This window comes from Haliaeetus albicilla, chromosome 6, assembly GCF_947461875.1.
Source record: "Haliaeetus albicilla chromosome 6, bHalAlb1.1, whole genome shotgun sequence".
Classification (NCBI taxonomy): domain Eukaryota; kingdom Metazoa; phylum Chordata; class Aves; order Accipitriformes; family Accipitridae; genus Haliaeetus; species Haliaeetus albicilla.
In genome coordinates this window covers 15294878-15314451 of record NC_091488.1, presented here as the reverse complement: position 1 = coordinate 15314451, position 19574 = coordinate 15294878, and the positions used below count along the sequence as shown (strand labels likewise).

The window sequence follows — 19574 nt, the reverse complement described above, 5'->3', positions numbered from 1 at the left end:
GGTTTTGTCATGTGCCCTTGTTTCAGTGCCTTACATGAGCAAATGGTGCTATCTGCTCTGAGGTAGACTTTCCCATGAACTACCCAGTGGGATACTCACTTGCCTTTTGCTGGGGGAAAAGATATTAGAGCCAAGAACCAATTTGTTATAGTTCCCATGTTCCAACCCATATCTTCACTTTTCATATACCTGTTCACAGGTTCCCAGTTCTGTGTACCACTTTCCAGCCTTTCTCAAAACTTTACCACTTGAAACAGCAATCCAGAGAAGATCAGCATAATTCTGGTGTTTGTTTATAGAAGATGCTGTTTCTTTAAGCCACTGGCTTTTTTTTTTTCCAAAGTTAATCACTAGTATACAGCAGTGAAATGAGGGATGGAGAAGCATTGTGTTACACAGGCAACATGTGAAGAGATTTTCTTGCTGTGCACATGTATGCTTTGCTTCATGGAAAAAAGGACACTTATTTGTGATTATGTCAGTGTTAGTGACACTGAGATTCTTTCCTTCATCAGCATTGTCTGGTGATCAGGGGAGGTTCACCACTGTGAGTTCATGCCTTTATCAAAACTACGGTCTGGACTTTTTGCCAAGTCCATATTGCTGAGGTTACAATGCCAACAGTAACTCCAGAGGTCCCAGTCTACCTTGTGTATGGTTGGAGTTTTTTACTGGCTAGCTGCAGAGAAATATTTTAGCAGTGAGTTGAGCAGATGCTGAATGCTTGAATGTGCATCTGTGTGGTGGTGGGGTTTTTTAAGTGTTAGTGTTTATGTTTTGACAAGGAGGGATTTCGGGCAGAACACCCTCCCTCCTCCTCCCCCCCCCCAGTTGTTCTTGTATATTTTGAGCATGAAGCTTAGAAAGCAAAGGAACAAATGCTGCCAGCACTGTAAATGTTGAAGTGAAGAGAATGATACAGAGGTCTTAAGATCCACTGAGTTGCTGTATGGCAGAGGAAGAAATTGAGAAATCCTTTTAACCATGTGCCATGGAATATGTGAGGTTTCCATTAATGGGCTTGATGTAATTTTCTTCTTGGATTCTCAATTATTTGTAACTATCTGTTAGGAATTTGAAAGGGGCACAGTGACTTAGCCTGACTCAATTTACCAGATTTTCTAAAACTAGAGTTTTAAAGCACAGATGGCAACGAAGAATGTGATGTCTGTTCATGCTTGTACTCTAGCTTGATGGAGAAATGCAGGGATTAAGTTGCAGTCTGAAAGTGTGTCCTGTGCTCTTACGACCTTAGAATCAAGGTGAGGTTTCTTGGCAATTTATGTTATCTGAACTAGGGCGGCTGCTGCTGCCTTACTCCCACTCTGGTACCTGGCTCATGGCTCTAGAACTTGCTTGTAGCATTATTCCTTTTCACTGATAAATGAGCTTGGAGACTTGAAGTGGTTGCTTGCTTTTATTTACACTTTACTAACTATATAAAAGTGCTTGTCAGTGTAGTAGTTCTGTAAAATATATGAAGTATGGATATGCACACACTATTTAAAAATATTTTTCTGATTTTATATATATTATAATATGGATTATATTATGTTTTCTGATGCAACTACACTGTGCAAGGACTATTTCCAATGTTATGTATTCATAGATAACTGCTTTTTATGCCATCAGCATAACTATGCTAGTGAGGCTTAAGCATATATGTGCAGTGGCTTTATGTTAAAGGCCTTGTAAAAGTGTAATTACAGATATTCTCAGTGGTAATGCAAATGCAACTGTATCAGTTTCAGTAGTTAAATTTCTCCAAGCATTGCACTGACAAATCCTTAAGTTATATGGTTATTTAGTTCTTGTTTTCCTAGTCTTTTGATCTAGGTGAATATATAAGAACCCAGGCTTTCATAAATTACTTGAGAATACTCTTATCACTGACACCTATAAGATACATCCCATAAATAGGTACTTTATTTGCATATTCTCATCTAATCCTAGTAGTGGCTACGTTCTTCTGGTTACATCTTATCATAAGTGAGGATAAAATGTACGAGATCAAATATTTATGGGGAGTAAACGAGGAGTTAGAGACGTGAGCATGCTTGCAGGGCTGTGATCTTATTGGCATCGTGGAGACATGGTGGGATGGCTCCTATGACTGGAGTGTTGGAATGGAAGGATACAGGCTGTTTAAGAAGGACAGGCAGGGGAGATGAGGAGGGGGTGTTGTCCTCTATGTCAATGACCAGCTGGAGTGCATGGAGCTCTGCCTGGGGATGGATGAGCTGACCGAGAGCTTATGGGTCAGGATTAAAGAGAGGGCAGGGACAGGTGACATTACAGTGGGGGTCTGCTACAGGCCACCTGACCAGGAAGACTGAGCTAATGAGGCCCTCTGTAGACAGATAGGAGCAGCTCCACATTCACAAGTCCTGGCCCTCGTGAGGGACTTCAGCCACCCTGATATCTGTTAGAGGAACAACACAGCAGGGCATAAGCAGTCCAGGAGGTTCCTGGAGTGTGTCGATGATAAATTCCTTCTCCAAGTGAGAGAGTATCCAATGAGGAAGGGTGCTATGCTGGACCTTGTTCTCACCACCAAGGAGGGGCTGGTGGGGAATGCAAAGCTCAAGGGCAGCCTTGGCTGCAGTGACCATGAAATGGTGGAGTTCAAGATCCTTAGGGCATTGAGAAGGCTGCACAGCAAGCTCACTACCCTGGATTTCAGGAGAGCAGACTTTGGCCTCTTCAGGGATCTGCTTGGTAAAGTACCATGGGATACAGCCCTGGAGGAAGAGGGGCCCAAGAAAGCTGGTTAATATTCAAGGATCACCTCCTCCAAGCTCAGGAGCAAGGCATCCCAACAAAGAGGAAGTCAGGCAAAAACACCAGGAGGCCTGCACAGATGAAAAAAGAGCTCCTGGACAAACTCAAACACAAAAGGAAGCCTACAGAGGCTGGAAGCAAGGACAGGAGGCCTGGGAGGAATACAGAGAAATTGTCTGAGCAGCGAGGGAACAGGTTAGGAAAGCTAAAGCCCTGATAGAATTAAATCTGGCCAGTGATGTGAAGGTCAACAAGAAAAGCTTCTGTAGGTACATTGGTGATTAGAGGAAGACTAGGGAAAATGTGGGCCCTCTCCAGAAGGAAACAGGAGACCTCCTTACCCGGGACATGGAGAAGGCTGAGGTCCTCAATGACTTTTTTTGCCTCAGTCTTCACTGGCAAGTGCTCCAGCCACACTGCCCAAGATGCAGAAGGCAAGGGCAGGGACTGGGAGAGTGAAGAACCTCCCACTGTAGGAGAAGATCAGGTTTGAGACCATCTAAGGAACCTGAAGGTGCACAAGTCCATGGGACCTGATGAGATGCATCCATGGGTTCTGAGGGAACTGACAGATGAAGTGGCTAAGCCACGCTCCATCACATTTGAGAAGTCATGGCAATATGGGGAGTTCCCACTGACTGGAAAAGGGGAAACATAACCCCCATTTTTAAAAAAGGAAAAAAGGAAGACCTGGGGAACTACAGGCCAGTCAGTCTCACCTCTATTCCAGGCAAGATCATGGAGAAGATCCTCCTGGAAACTATGCTAAGGCACATGGAAAATAAGGAGGTGATTGGTGACAGCCAACATGGCTTCACTAAGGCCAAATTGTGCCTGACAAATTTGGTGCCCTTCTGCGACGGTGTTACAGTGTTGGTGGATAAGGGAAGAGCAACGAACATCATCTACCTCGACTTGTGCAAAGCATTTGACACTGTCCCACACGACATCTTTGTCTCTAACTTGGAGAGACATGCATTTGACTGATGGGCTACTTGGTGGATAAGGGATTGGCTGGATGGTCACACTCAAAGAGTTGCGGTCAACGGCTCAATGTCTGAGTGGAGACCACTGATGAGTGGTGTTCCTCATGGGTTGGTTTTAGGATCAGTGGTGTTTAACATTGTTGTGGTTTAAGCCCAGCCAGCAACAAAGCACCATGAAGTTGCTCTCTCACTCCTCCCCCCCGGCCCCAGTGGGATGAGGAGGAGAAAACATAAATAAATGCTCGTGGGTCAAGACAAGGACAGGGAGGGATCACTCACCACTTATGGTCACGGGGAAAAAAACAGACTCAACTTGGGGAAAGAACAAAATCAATTTAGTTTACTACCAATCAAATGAAAACAAGCATAATGAGAAGTAAAACCGAATCTTAAAACACCTTCCCCCCACCCCTTCCTCCATCCTGGGCTCAACTCCTGGTTCTCTCTACCTCCTCCCTCCAGCAGCACAGGGGGACAGGGAACGGGGGTTAGGGCCAGTTTGTCACACATTGTCTCTGCCGCTCCTTCCTCCTCAGGGGCAGGACTTCTCACTCCTCTCCTGCTCCAGCATGGGGTCCCTCCCACAGGAGACAGTTCTCCATGAACTTCTCCAGTGTGGGTCCTTCTCATGGGCTGCAGTCCTTCACGAACTGCTCCAGCATGGCTCCTTCCCATGGGCCGCAGTCTTTCAGGAGCAGACTGCTCCATTGTGGACTTTCCCATGGAGTCACGGCCACCTTTGGGGGCACCCAACTGCTCCAGCATGGGCTACTCCACCACGGGCTGCAGGTGGGCATCTGCTCCCCTGCTCCCCTCCGTGGGATGCAGGGGGACAGCCTGCCATCTCACCACGGGCTGCAGGGGCATCCCCTCCTCCAGCACACCTCCTCCCCTCCTTCTTCACTGACCTTGGTATCTGCATAGGTCTTTCTCTCACATTGCACTCTCTGCTGCAGGTTTCCCCTTCTTAAATATATTATCACAGAGGCACCACCGCTGTTGCTGATTGGGTCGGCCTTGGCCATAGGCAGATCTGACTTGGAGCCGGGGAAGCTTCTGGCAGCTTCTCACAGGAGCCGGCCCTGTGGCCCCTCCCCTGCTACCAAAACCCCACCACACAAACCCAAAACAAACATCTTTGATGGTGACATAGACGGTGGGATTGAGTGCACCCTCAGCAAGTTTGCTGATGACACCAAGCTGTGTGGTGCAGTTGACACGCTGGAGGGAAGGGATGCCATCCAGAGGGACCTTGACAGGCCTGAGAGGTGGGCCTGTGTAAACCTCATGAAGTTCTACAAGGCCAAGTGCAAGGTCCTGCACATGGGTCGGGGCAATCCCAAGCACAAATACAGGCTGGGCAATTAGTGAACTGAGAGCAGCCCTGAGGAGGACTTGAAGGTATTAGTATATAAAAACCTGCATATGAGCCAGCAGTGTGTGCTTACAGCCTAGCAAGCCAACTGTGTCCTGGCCTGCATCAAAAGAAGCGTGACAAGCAGGTTGAGGGAGATGATTCTCCTCCTCTGCTCTGCCCTCGTGAGACCCCACCTGGAGTACTGTGTTCAGCCTGGGGCCCCCAACATAAGAGAGCATGGACCTGCTTGAGTGGGTCCAGAGGAGGGCCACAAAGATGGTCAGAGGGCTGGAACACCTCCCCTGTGAGGACAGGCTGAGAGATTTGAGGTTGTTTAGCCTGGAGAAGAGAAGGCTCTGGGGACACCTTATAGCAGCCTTCCAGTATGTAAAGGAGGCCTGCAAGAAAGCTGGAGAGGGAAAGGACTCTATCAGTGAGTGTAGTGATAGGACAGGGTGTAACGGTTTTAAACTGAGAGAGGGTAAGTTTAGATTAGATATAACAAAGAAGTTCTTTACCGTGGGGGTGGTGAGGCACTGGAACAGGTTGCCTAGCAAAGTTGTGGATGCCCCATCCCTGGCAGTGTTCAGGGCCAGGTTGGATGGGGCTTTGAGCAACCTGGTCTAGTGGAAGGTGTCCCTGCCCATGGCAGGGGGGTTGGAACTAGATGATCTTTAAGGTCCCTTCCAACCCAAACCATTCTATGATTCTGTGAAATTCCTAAAAGCGCAAACCACTAGTTGAGAGAATCTGACAGGTGATTTTGATCAATATGGGCAAAAGGAGCAATGACATCAGACAGTAAGCCACTGAGTATATGAGGTGCTGCTCACTTTTCGGATTAAGTTTAACATTCGTGATTTAAGATGTACTTTTTTAACATTTGAGAGCGTGTACTTATGTTGCTAGATTTGGACTAAGGCTTTGATGTTTTCTGTAACCTCTAGCATCAGTATATAGCAATAGTTCCTTATATTTTTATAAAGGCAAAGAGAGTTTGATAGGATGACAATATAACACGTGCCCAGAATATACTGTGATACTGTGCTGAATTTTGTATTGCTCTTTTGTCTTTAATAGCTGTATTAATGTTCCCTTTAAAAGGTGCTACTATGCCAATATCTAAAAGTAAATTAAATTACAGCTTTTTGGTAGTGTTGTACGAAACAGCTTAATTTAATGTTACTTTATTTAATGTACTGTTTTCTGGCTTGGTGTCATTGAAGAGCACAAACTAATGCCATTGTTTGGTTTATTTCAGCTTTGTCCAAAGTTCTTGCATACCAACTCGACCAGTCATACCTGGCCTTTCAGTGCGATTGCAGAACTTATAGGTAGGTAGATCAATAGTTTGCCTGAGTACTTGACTGTAATACTTTTTTCTTGTTGTAAAACTTTTTTCCTTCAGGTAGGGGAAGGAGTTGATCCTGTTGTTACCATTCAGAATATTACAATATATTGTTTTGGTAGTCAGATTGACTTTTTTCTTTCTTAATGGCATATGTACTACTGTTGTCCCACAAGTAGGGTTTGATACCTGGTGTGCAATAAGCCAATCTTACACACAGAGCCAAAATATTTATTTATTTCATGTTTGCGCAAAGATGGGTGCTAGATGATAATTCCACAAAGATAGCACACCACACCAAAGAACTACAACGTATTTCTCCTGTTACGTGATTAGTAAAAACCTGCCTAAATTTACATTCATTGGTTGGTAGTCACCATCTCATCTACTATTGGTTAATTATATTTAAATTAGCCTTGCTTGCTATGTAAATTAGCAAGCATGTTCCTTGTGGGGGTGGGGTGGCAAGTCTTTCCAGTTTTGAATTGTGTTGGTGGTCACGATCTCCCCCTGCCGCCTTTACCTTTCCCCCACTTCGTGCTTCTTTGGCAATCATCCAGCCTTCTCTACCTTCTGGAGCAGCATGTTTCCTTTTTATCAGTCTTTAGTCCCTTCTTCAAGGTTACAGTCATTGGCAAAGCATGCATTGTTTATACAAAGTAACCAGTCCTACGAAATGAAGCTACTGATTAATGGTCATTCTAAATCAAGCAGTGTCACTGTGACCTAGGCATTAACCAACATATGGCTTTACTTAGTCTACATTTTAGCTAAAATCAGATTGCAAAATTGTCAGACAACTGTTCAGCAGCATTTCCACATAAAATTCTCTTAATGCTAAACTATATAAATTACCTGGACTACACTACCTGACATCAGTTGCAGGGGCCTTGTAGGATTTGCTGGTTTCTTTTTACTGAGTTTATTAAGGATTGCCAAATATAGAAGACTGTAGGACCAAGTGAATTCATTCTCTTCTAGTCCACCACAGCATACTGCTTTTTGCTGTTCCCAGGCCCAGAGAGTAGTAAGTCTGAGTTCACGTTCCAGATGCACGTGAACACTTGCATCCTGCACAGACACAGCTGGCCATGGACAGATTAGCACAGACAGGAGGACAGTAACTTTGCAAGAACCTACATAAACACAAGCAGTGCTTGAAATGTGAACAGCACAAATGGCCTTATCCTATTCCTGCTTTCTGGGTAACTAAAGTTCAGTAGTGGTGCCTATGCATACTCTTACTCACTTATCACTTGTGCTTACCCACAGTTCTGGGCGTTTTGCCAAGATCTGGGAGTCTTTCCAGTACCTGTTGTGGTGGTGCAGCCCCCCAGGCTGCTGGGAGATCTCAGGATAAGCCATGCATGCTTTGGGAAAACCTCCCATTATGCTGTGATCTTGGTTACAAGTGCAGTGACTTTTCAGTCAGGCATTCTCTGGCCACATCTGGGTCATCTGCTGTCTAAATGGTACATCAGGACCAGCCTGTGTCCTGGGCTTTTTACCAGTTTCTGGTTTGGACCTTGGATCTCAACAGTTGCTCATTTCTTCTAACTTGTTGGCTTGTCCCACTTGAAGTTTGCTAGCGGAACAAATGTGTACAGGCATGCGCTGAGAATAGAGAGCACACTGACACAGGAAATAGTTAGAAATAGTTTTTAGTGAGTTTGTATGACAGAGTGGCACAGGGTCCAACCATACAAGCATGCTGACCAGCAGCCAGCTTGCACACAATCAGTCTGTGTTATTCCCCCGCACCCATTATAGCATTCTTCTCCCATCCACTTTGATCTTTCCCTTTTCTTTGATGCCTCCTCAAAACATCTAATGGTAATTTTTGCACGTTGTCACAATACTCCTGAAGCATCCTAATTTTCTTCTTTTAGGTTATGAAGTTTCTGGCTGAACATCTTCAGGGCTATACTTGAGTGGTTCCTCTTAATGGTCCATCCATCAGTGTCCTAAGAGTTCTGCTCTTTGTTATTGGCTCTGTTGTCCGTTGTTAGCTAGGGCTTGTGTATCTGTTCAATTTATTAGCTCCTGTTGCTCATCTTGCCTTTGATTCTGAATAGCAGTTAACTGGATATCTTCAGAGTTGCTTGTTTTCCGAGTTAGGGAATGATTAGAAGACTTTCTTTAATTGGTTCCTCAAAATAAAGGTGTGGTTTGGAAAGACTTGCCAAGCTTATCTAGCAGTTCACTGCTGCCAAAGGGAGCAACTCTCCTGGTCACACATCCCTTCGCTTCCTCGGCATAGGAGCAACAGTTGTGCTGTTGCTAATTCAGAAAATTGACCTAACAAAAGAAAATAGGAATTTTTCAGCTAGATAAGGCCGGAGCTGTCACAAAGGAGGAAACCAGAACCATGTGGCTGCAGGAAGGGCTGGCTGTTTCGGGGGTAACTATATGTTAAGTCATTTCGGCTGTTTTATCACCCCATGCCATACCTGGCTGGAATGATGGTAGATGTGCTGTGCAAGGCATGCAAACTTGTCTTCTTCCTTTGCCTCTGGTTTGTCGTATGTGTTACTTTAACAAAGCTTCAAAGCATAGTAGCAACATACTGGTTGTAAAAGCTTCAAGTTAGTCACGCTGATTTAAATAAGTTTTGTAATCTGTCTTTCGCATGCTATGTAAGGCTATACCATATGCTAAATATCAAATAATGTAAATAGGGTTACATTATGGAGGCCTGAATTTTAGTTTATGCAAACTTACGTAAAACATTAATCGTCTGTATGCTAAAATTTGCCTTTTAAGCTCTAGTCTCTCCTGTCAGCTTTTTGATGGTTATATTGCTGGCTTCTCCCCTTAGTCCTCAGTCAGATTAAATTTAGGTGAACTAATGGTGACGCTTAGAAGAGGGTAAATGGGACATCTAGAGAGAGTTGGTGAGCTAGCAAATCAGAAGACTTCCACAAATCATGGTCTTAAAAGAATACTTCCAAACTTTAGATTGTACTTGAAATGTCCTCTTTTGTTGATGCTGAAATATATTTTATGAACTTTTTCACTGTGGATGCAATTTGTGCTTCATGCTTAAAGAAAGCAACCTACCAAGCTGATTCCTTTTTATAGGCCACAGTGTTGGCTTGAGCTCTTTATTTATGGCCCTCAGTTGAACCTGCAAAACAGGCAGTGGAGGCAGGGGCACTGCCTCCTGCTGTGCCATCACATCCACCCCTCCTCTTCCCTGTGCTTTCCCCACACACACAAATTCCATGAGTAGCACAGTGCTGGGAAAGGGAGGGGAAAGAAATGCGATAAAGTGGTGTTAGGGCAGATGAGATTGAAACTAGCTTTGCTGCAAAGAAATGTTTGTGGAGTCATGATTTCTGTTTCACTTGTGGTAGCAATGCTGCAAACTCTTTCAAATCCTGTAAACAGAAAGTTTAGTCTAAAGGCTTTTGCACTTCCCTTCAGTGAAAGTCATACCTTCTTAGATTCGAACAACTTGAACTAGCAAAATATGTATTTGTGATACTTAGCTCTGTTAATATGGAAGTGATGTGGTAGCAGAGCAGCAACAGTTTTTTCACCTAAATCTCCTGTGCCTCTGGAGTCAAAATTCTAGATTTCGCAGAACTATCTGGGATATGGGAAATTTGGCTTCAGGTTTTCTGCTTGCTTTTTTTTAGTGTCTCAGATTTGATTATCTGAAGTTGTGATAGTATTTCAAATCTGATTTCCCAATTAAAAAGCCTGCAGGCCTGCAGCAGGTAAGATGTTGTTGCATCCATGCATATTAATGATGTGTCATTGTCTGCACTGTAGATAATAACCTAGCTTCCTGAGAGCCAGTCAGTAGAGATGTTTGCATGGCTGGGAGAAAGTAAATATTGCAACAGCTACTTAGGAGACAGGAAATGAAAGTAGAAACTTGTCTTGGTTTCGTTTTCTATTCTCACATTTGAGCTGCTCATCTCCACCTAAGTTTTTGCCTCTATGTTACTGTCTTCTGTAATAGCTGGGAAATTGTGTATTGTTTCAGGCAAGTTGTTGTGGTTTAGGCCTAGCTGGCAACAAAGCACGATGAGGCCACTGACTCACTCCTCCCCCAATGCAGGATGGGGAGGATAAAATAGAAAGAAAAGCTTGTGGGTTGAGACAAGGACAGGGAGAGATCACTCACCAATCATGGCCATGGGCAAAACAGGCTCAACTTGGGGAAAAAAATAAAATCAATTTAACTTGTTACCAATCAAATCAAAACAGGATAATGAGAAGTAAAACCAAATCTTAAAGCACCTTTCCCCCACCCCTCCTTCCATCCTGGGCTCAACTCCACTCCCAGTTTCTCTACCTCCTCTCCCCAGGCAGCACAGGGGGACAGGAAACATCAGTTCATCACACATTGTCTCTGCCGCTCCTTCCTCCTCAGGAGCAGGACTCCTCACACTCTTCCCCAGCTCCAGCGTGGGGTCCCTCCCACAGGAGACAGTTCTCCATGAACTTCTCCAGCGTGGCTCCTTCCCATGGGCCGCAGTCTTTCAGGAGCAGACTGCTCCATTGTGGACTTTCCCATGGAGTCACGGCCACCTTTGGGGGCACCCAACTGCTCCAGCGTGGGCTACTCCACCACGGGCTGCAGGTGGGCATCTGCTCCCCTGCTCCCCTCCGTGGGATGCAGGGGGACAGCCTGCCATCTCACCACGGGCTGCAGGGGCATCCCCTCCTCCAGCACACCTCCTCCCCTCCTTCTTCACTGACCTTGGTATCTGCATAGGTCTTTCTCTCACATTGCACTCTCTGCTGCAGGTTTCCCCTTCTTAAATATATTATCACAGAGGCACCACCGCTGTTGCTGATTGGGTCGGCCTTGGCCATAGGCAGATCTGACTTGGAGCCGGGGAAGCTTCTGGCAGCTTCTCACAGGAGCCGGCCCTGTGGCCCCTCCCCTGCTACCAAAACCCCACCACACAAACCCAATACACAAGGTTTGCCAGGTTTTGATGCAGCTATCTCATTGTAATGTTTTGATTTAATATTGTCAACTATAAAGAAGATTGGGGTTTAGGAGATTTAGGTTTTAGCATAACATTTACTTTATTAAAAATTATGGCTTCTTGCTTCTGTGTCAAAGTTGAGTAGTATTCAGTGACTTGGCTGAGAAATTTATGTCTGTGCCAGCACAAAAATTGTGCAACTGTATTACATACCCTACTGCAGAGCTGAAAAATGGCTGCAATTTTAGAGCCCCATTAGTTTAGCATGTCTCTTCAGCGTCATAGGCCCATGATTAGGGAACTATGTTAGGCTGCCATATTCACCAAATAAACATATGTGCAAGCATAGCAGCATAATAAAGTTGGGGACAGCTGTTCCGCATAGCTGTTTGGCAGTGTTGCAAGACTAACATTCAGCAGATTGATTATATATGTATTTCGGCTAGATAAGGCTCTGTTGTGTGCTACATGTGGGTTTAAGTAACTTTGGAGGAGTTACTATCTGACATCTTCACTGGAATTAAAGACTTTAAAATATGTTCTCACTTAAACTGTTTAATTTTTGCTTTTTAGTATCCCACCCTTGTTTGCTTTCTTTCTCTTCAGATAATGCTTACGATCCAGATGTGAGCGCTAAACAGATATGGATAGACAAAACGGTGATAAACAACAATATTTGCTTGACGTTCACTGATAATGGAAATGGTATGAACTCAGAGAAGCTACACAAAATGCTAAGGTGGATAACTTCTTTTGCAATTTTTTTCTTGTAAAAATTCCAGCTTCTAGTTCTGTATTGCTCAGCTTGCTACTTTTTCTCATATGTAATCAACTAATTTTGTTCATAAACTTAACATTTCTGAAGGTGAGCAATTATCCACGTGAGACTCTAGAATAGACAGATGCTAGCAAAACTTTCATACAACTTTGTCAGTATATTTTTATCTCATAATTTTCTCTTATCCTTTCTGTCAACCTTCCCATTTAACTTTCTGTGCAGTGGTTGTGCTGTGTAAACTCTCTGTAGTGCCCTTGAGTGGAGCTAAGGAGAATTTAATTTATTATTATTTTTTTTTTAATCAAGATTGCTTTAGTTTAACTTGGCAAGCAAGAGAAAAAGGGAGATTCAGTTCAAACCCTTTGAAGTATTTAAAATAGAAGGTATTGTGGGAAACTCAAGGGAATGGTAATTATGTTGATGTGGTTTGTCTATTATCTTTAAATATTCCATACGGTTTCAAGTGATCTTTCTGCAACTTTTGTTTCTACAGTTAGTAAAGAGGTTGCTGTTCAGTTGCTCTTTTAGTATGAGATTGCTCTGCCTGCAGATAAATCTCTGGGTTTAAACTTGAGCAAGCTTGAATTCAAACTGTTATTTTTCTTTTTCTGTTGGATACCGTAATTAATAGCTTGCTTGCTAAATTCCACGTTCCATATACAGTTACGTGTTTTACTTTAAATGTAATGTGTAGTTACTAATGGAAGATTTGTAGATAACACATTTTCAAGCAAGTGTGTGGGGGGGAAGCTTTAGGGGCTTTTGTTAGTATTTCTTGTGAAGCCACAGGATAACTATTAGAATCCTGTAAGAATGCTTAGTGCATAATTCCAGAGAGATGACATTTCTTTCCCATATTTAAAGGTGAAAGTAAATTTCCCTGAATTCTTGCAGTGTGGTTTTAGCACTGTTATATGGCTCACTTTCAGGATTTGCTTAACTGTACATTGTTTAATAGTACAGTAGTCCCTGGTATCTAAAACAAGAGATAAACTCATTGTGTTTAAGTCTAATTTGGTAAGTCTGGCACGTATCAAGTTTTATCGGGCCTTTTACACTCTTCTAATGTTTTCTTATGTTTCAGCTTTGGCTTCAGTGAGAAATCTGTGATGAATGGCCGTGTTCCAGTGGGACTGTACGGAAATGGGTTTAAATCAGGGTCCATGCGCCTGGGAAAAGATGCAATAGTCTTCACCAAGAATGGAGAAACCATGAGTGTGGGCCTGTTATCTCAGACTTTCCTTGAAGTCACAAAAGCAGAACATGTCATGGTTCCTATAGTGACATTCAACAATGAACATATCCTTTCAACAATTTCTGAATGAAAAGTTGCGGGTACATGCAAAATTTGGATGATAATATCAGTAAAGGAAATCTCCTTGGCTAGCCTTATGTATACCCTAAATAAATTGTAAGATGCAAGGAAGGCTATAATTTGTTAAAGCTTTTAAATTTGTAGGAGCTCTGAGATGTGGAATGAGAACCTGTGAAGTGAGTACTGTTGCAGAAGTTTCCTTATCTTCCGAAAGCTTACTTCATTCAGAGTTACTCTCCTTAACATAATGCTTACGACAGATCAGTGATCCAACAGAATCCAAAAACAGCCTCAAAGCCATCTTAACACATTCTTTATTTTCTACTGAGGAGAAATTACTGGCAGAGCTAGATGCTATAATAGGGAAAAAAGGAACAAGAATTATCATTTGGAATCTTAGAAGGTAAGATGAAGTCCAGTCTCTTGTATCTCTCATTTAGTTTATGTTAGCTCTGAGTGTATGCAAATGTACAAGGGTTGGGGTTTTTTGTGAAATAATTCCAAAAGACTGTGGACAGTTAGCTGTAACTGGGAAACTAGGCTCAGACTTGCATGGTTGAAGGGCTGTAATGTTGCATGAGAACTGTTGCTAATATCTCAAGTAACAAAGCAGAAGGAAGGAGAATGTAAAGGACTTTGATAAGATACTGTTGCTTTTTCCAGAAGAAAGATTGAAATAGATAAGTTATAAATCTGTTATTTCAGACCTATAAAATTACAAATGCAAAAATTCAAACAAAAAATATTTGCATGTACAGGCAAGTATTACTGGCTTTTTAAGTTTGGAGTCAGCAGTATCCTTCTAGAGCGATCTAGGCCTTTCTAAACTTCTTAACTATTTATCATAAAATAAAGAGAAATCCAAGTAAATACATACAGTTGTGTGTATTTATCTTATTTATCTACTTGACTCTGTGGGATTGTTCATGGCAGTATAGATTTCCAGTCTTTTCTTGCTTTGACTTGCTTGTTGCCTTTTTTTTTTTTTTTTTTTTTATTTAAACGGCTTTTGCTGTAGCAGTGGCAGATGGGTGTCATCACTTCCCATCTTGTTTCCCTTTCTTTCACATCTTTGCTTCTGCCGTATTAGCAGGGAACCTGTCTGATGGTGTGTCCAGAAAAGCTTTAGCATGTCTTTTAACTGTGACAGCACTAATTGGTTGGGAATATGGTGTCTTGTACTCTCTTCTTAAGTGCTTAGCTTACTGTAGTTTTAAATACTTGAAATAACAAGGTATCCATAGGAAACAATTTTGAACTGTTTCAGTCCTATGGATTTGGCAAGAAACTAGCTTGGTTTTCAGTTTCTTATCTTTATTGTTGCCTAGCAGAAAAAGGGGGGGAGGGGTAGGAAGCCACACCTGAATGAGTATAGATTAAATGTTACAGTCAGTTATAGCAGGTGAAAAGTTTGGGGTTTTTTTATTTCATTAATTTCTTGCAAGTATTAGAGCCCTGAATCACTCTGGTTGTTTCCCCTTGCCACCTGCTCCATAAGAAAAACTTGACCTCCTTTACACTTCAGAAACTAATTTGCATTGACCAGGTAGACTTTCATTTGGTTTTAGATATGAACATTTTTAGGAATGTGCATCACGTCATTGCTTGAGCAAAAGAAAATACTGTGAACTCAGCTGACTGGGCAGGATAACTTTCATGTTCTGAATTTTGGAGTGCGTTCGTGGGAAGTTGTGGGAAAGAACACTTTTGGCGGGATTCATGTTGTTCCTGATAAGTTGTAATGAAATCTACTTTAAAAAAAAAAGAACAGAGCTGTTTCAGTATTAAAAGACTTTATTTCTGGAATATTTCTGCCAACTATGCTATATCTCAATGTTGTGTGCAAAGGTACTGCCAGTATACTGCAATGTATATATCTGCAACTAAATATAGTGTATATATGTAGTGAGTGGTCCAATAAGAAATTGTGATAATTATTGAGTTGGAAAGCTGTGGTGTCATTTTTGCAGCATTAAAAATCTTAGGAAGGCAATCAGTAGTGTTCAGAAATTTTGTGTTTAGAAGGTATGCATGTGTCTTGGTCCATCCAGAATCTAAAACTGATACTGACAGCTTTTATTTTTGAAGTGTGACCTGTTTAAGTTAGAATTCATCAATGTCTCACTTGCTATCACTTCACTTGTGTTCCTTGGATATTAGAAAGGAACTGGTGAACTTTGTTTATGTGAATTTTAGCAAATCTATGAGGAAAACCAGCATGACTCAAAGGAATTCCCTTTCTCTTGCGTCCTTGTGATACCCGCTGGATGTGCCACAATATCTTATCTTGTGGTGGCTTTTCTTTTTTCCATAATTAGTATATTTTTTTTAAATCTTCTTTCTTAGAGATAAAAATGAAAAAACAGAGTTTGACTTTGACAAGGATAAATACGACATCAGAATTCCAGAAGACTTAGATGAAACAGGCAAAAGAGGATACAAAAAACAAGAGAGACTGGACCAGATTGTTCCAGAAAGTGACTACTCACTGCGGGTATGTATAACATCTTTTAAAATTTGTTTGCTTACTTTTGGAAGCTGGAGGGAGTATGGGGGTTTTTTTAGTGTAATGTACTATACTACAGAAGTGTTGACTGGGGGAGGACAAATGTTAGAATTTAAATGTTAGGGCAATATGTCAACATTAATTTTGAAAATTGAAGGTGGAATGTATTTGTGCACTTGTGTAAACATTTGCTGTTTATTTAGAAGAAAATTACTGGGATTTATGTAGTCTTGTACATAACTTTTGCTGTTAAATGTAGCCATCATTATCCACTAAGGATTAAGAAAGAAATGCAATCAGTAGCTTCAGAAATTAAGTAGGGAGGTGTGTGGTTGTCAGCACAGTAAACAGTCCATCATAGTGCAGGTATACGTGCATATAGCACTGATGCTATCCCCATGTGGATCTTTTAAAACAGTGTCATTTCTAGGTTTCAAAAAGAGGGAAAGGAATTGGGAAGCAGCTCTGTTGTTTGAATACATGCAGGGAGACAGGGACAAGGCTTTTCTGTAGGCTAATTGATACAACCATTGTCTCCGCTATTGATTCATAAGCTTTGAAGGCTTCTTTTTGTAAGAAAGCATATCTGGAATTAGTGGGTGTTCTGGGCACCTCTTGTGGATAATATTAGAAAGTATTATTCCAGTTGAACTAAAACCTTCAATTATTCTAAGACTCACTGAAGTCCTATATCCACTTCAATTACTAAAAGTTGTAAATATAATGATAAATGAAATGCAAATTAAAATTCATAGATCTACAGGTTTATAAGAAGATTGCATAGCTATTATCAAGCTATGATAATATGCAGTTGTTTGGAACAAAGTTAACACACTTTTTTGTTATTTTAAAGGTTGTAATATCATTATTAAGCTGTCAGTAGGGGATAAAAAAAGGAGAGGCTTGTGTGTTTGAGAGCTCTTTTAGTGGTAAAAATGCATCTTCAGACACCCAATTAACTTGTATTCATAAAAGTTGTCCTTCAATTGCTATTTATTTAAGTTGTGATATACGTATGCTTATTATGCACACTTGCATTACCTATTTTTCCAGATTCAAGTTGGAAAAAACCACATTTCATAAAATTTAATTAAAACTTGAGTTTCTCTTCCTAAAGATAATGTGTATTGTAAAAATATTCATATCTTGATGTTTGGGGGGTTTTTTAGTAACAGCAGTTCCTCTATGTTTTGTAGGCTTATTGCAGTATTTTGTATCTGAAGCCAACAATGCAGATCATTCTGCGAGGACAGAAAGTTAAAACACAGCTGGTTTCAAAAAGCCTTGCCTTCATTGAACGTGATATATATAGGCCAAAATTTCTGAATGTATCCTTTGCTAATATTTACATCATTGCATGCTGAATTTAATGATGTGACTTTTTATGTAAGCTGTCTGCATTCTGCTGGGTAAGTTGCAGTTAAACTAATGTGATTTGTTTTTCTTTTTTTTTTCTTTTTCTTTTTGTAAATACATACTGAAGAAATTATCTCAATATAAAAAAAGAAAGTTCCAGGACTCAATTTAGAAGGAACACTCAGAGTAACTATATTTTTTGTGTTACATGAGATTAACAAGATTTTTCCTTAATATCTGGTAAAAGGCTAAAACAGTAAGAATTACATTTGGATTTAACTGCAGAAACAAAGATCATTATGGAATAATGATGTACCATAAAAACAGACTCATCAAAGCTTATGAGAGAGTTGGCTGTCAGTTAAAGGTAAGAAATTAAAGCTCAAAAATATTTAAAAATCTTTAGAAATCATTTTCACTCAAACGCTGACTTTAAAAAAGAATACAGATGAAAACAAGGATTCTAATGTATCCTTTATAAAACCACCTTTTTTAGTTTGTACAGCAGTTAAAAATTGTATTAAATTGTATGCAGTTGTTTTAATGTTTGTTTTTGAAAGTAAGCTTGATACACAAAATATGGGCCTGGGCATATCTTTCAGGACAAAAAGAGGGGTGGAACAGAGGATTTTTTTTTTTTTATTTAGGGGGTTTGTGTCAAGAGTTTCTTTTTGGAGAGGAGGAGTTTTTACCTAGTGTATATATAGCTTATAATTACATCTGACAAACTCTTGCAGTATTAGCATAGAATATATATTGTTTTTCTTGATAGATCTTAATTTCTTACAGGCAAACAACATGGGTGTTGGTGTAGTTGGGATTATTGAATGCAACTTCCTAAAACCAACTCATAATAAACAAGATTTTGACTACACAAATGAATACAGGTAAATGTATATTTTTATGTACACTGTCTATTGAATAGTGTTGTTCACTGTGACATACTTGACGATAAAGGCTTCTTCTTTTCTAAGTAGTAAGAATAAAGGCTTATGTTCCATCATTAAACTGCATGACTGTTCTGAACAGTAGAGGTGGGTTGTTTACATATACAGTGGTCATACTGCATTCATTGTGCAGTCAGTGAAGTCTAGCATATGATACACATCATTTTAAAGCAAGTGCTCTAAAAGTGGTTGGTTGCAATTCTTCCCCTCACTGATTGTAGAATGAGCACAGAATAACTCACTGACACGTGGATATTTGTATGGCACATGACTAAAATTGTGATACACGAATCCCACACTATTAACTTTTTTTCATAACAAAGTTTGTTTGGTCTTTTTTTGGAAAAGCTTTGTTGGATATTTTTGAGCCCTTCTTTTCAATTTCTTTCCTAAGAGTGGACTTGAATGCCCTCAAATCCTCTGCTACCTGATAGAGCATTTAAAATACCTGACATCCTGAAGGCAGCAGTGATTTAGGACACTGTTTCAGTTTTTGTTTCTAACTCAGGGTTGCCACTTTTTCACATATCTTTATCCATTCCATCAGTCAGTATCTAGTGTGATATTTCCTATAGTTAAACTGTGAACCAGATTGGGAACCTAGTCTGACTTAAAATTTTCAGAAATTATAATTGTTTTTAAGCCAGGTGAATTTCCTAGTCTGTTCACACTGCTTTGCTGTGAATCAGTTGTGCTGGCATTGTGGAAGGAGGCATGTGGGGGAGGAAAGGCTAGAGGGGATGAGTTCCCTAAGCAGTTTTCAGGCTAAGGTGTAAAAACTGCCCAGGGAAAATTATCTGAATACAAACCTTGAGAATTGTTCCACTCTGTATTACTTTCTTCCCTTTCATGATGACAAGGCTATTTTCTGTTTTCTGTGCTGCTTCATGTTAAGGGGTATTAGGAGCAGCCATCTCCTCCAGCACCTCTGTCCCAGGACTCCCTCCTGCACAGCCACTGGAGCCCAGCCTGGGGACCCAGGGTTTCTGCCCAGGCTGAGGGATTCGACTGCCACTTTCCTGTTTTCAGGTTCAACCAGTAGCAAAGCTGAGCACATGTCCCAGAGACACACACACAGAGGACACTGAAATGGCTGGTTACACAGACTGCTGCAGACAAGGTGCACTTACATATAGGACTCTCTTAAAACACAAACAGCCAAGTCCCCTTCCTCCTCTTTGGCTTGTAGAGATAGAAGCTCACAGTGAAGGCACACACATGACACTCTAGGTTCACAAGCACGTGTACATT

At 41.2% G+C, this 19574-nt stretch overlaps 1 protein-coding gene across 1 annotated transcript in view; it reads left to right on the top strand.

The window, feature by feature from the left end:
• The window catches only part of MORC3 (MORC family CW-type zinc finger 3), a 36319-nt gene that overhangs the window by 2873 nt on the left and 13872 nt on the right, over positions 1–19574 (top strand). The window contains exons 2-9 of the mRNA XM_069785147.1: positions 6386–6458; positions 12028–12160; positions 13284–13498; positions 13770–13917; positions 15861–16008; positions 17217–17348; positions 17624–17743; positions 18166–18263. Of these exons, the coding sequence (XP_069641248.1) occupies positions 6386–6458; positions 12028–12160; positions 13284–13498; positions 13770–13917; positions 15861–16008; positions 17217–17348; positions 17624–17743; positions 18166–18263 (1067 nt within the window). The remainder of the gene's footprint in view (positions 1–6385; positions 6459–12027; positions 12161–13283; positions 13499–13769; positions 13918–15860; positions 16009–17216; positions 17349–17623; positions 17744–18165; positions 18264–19574) is intronic.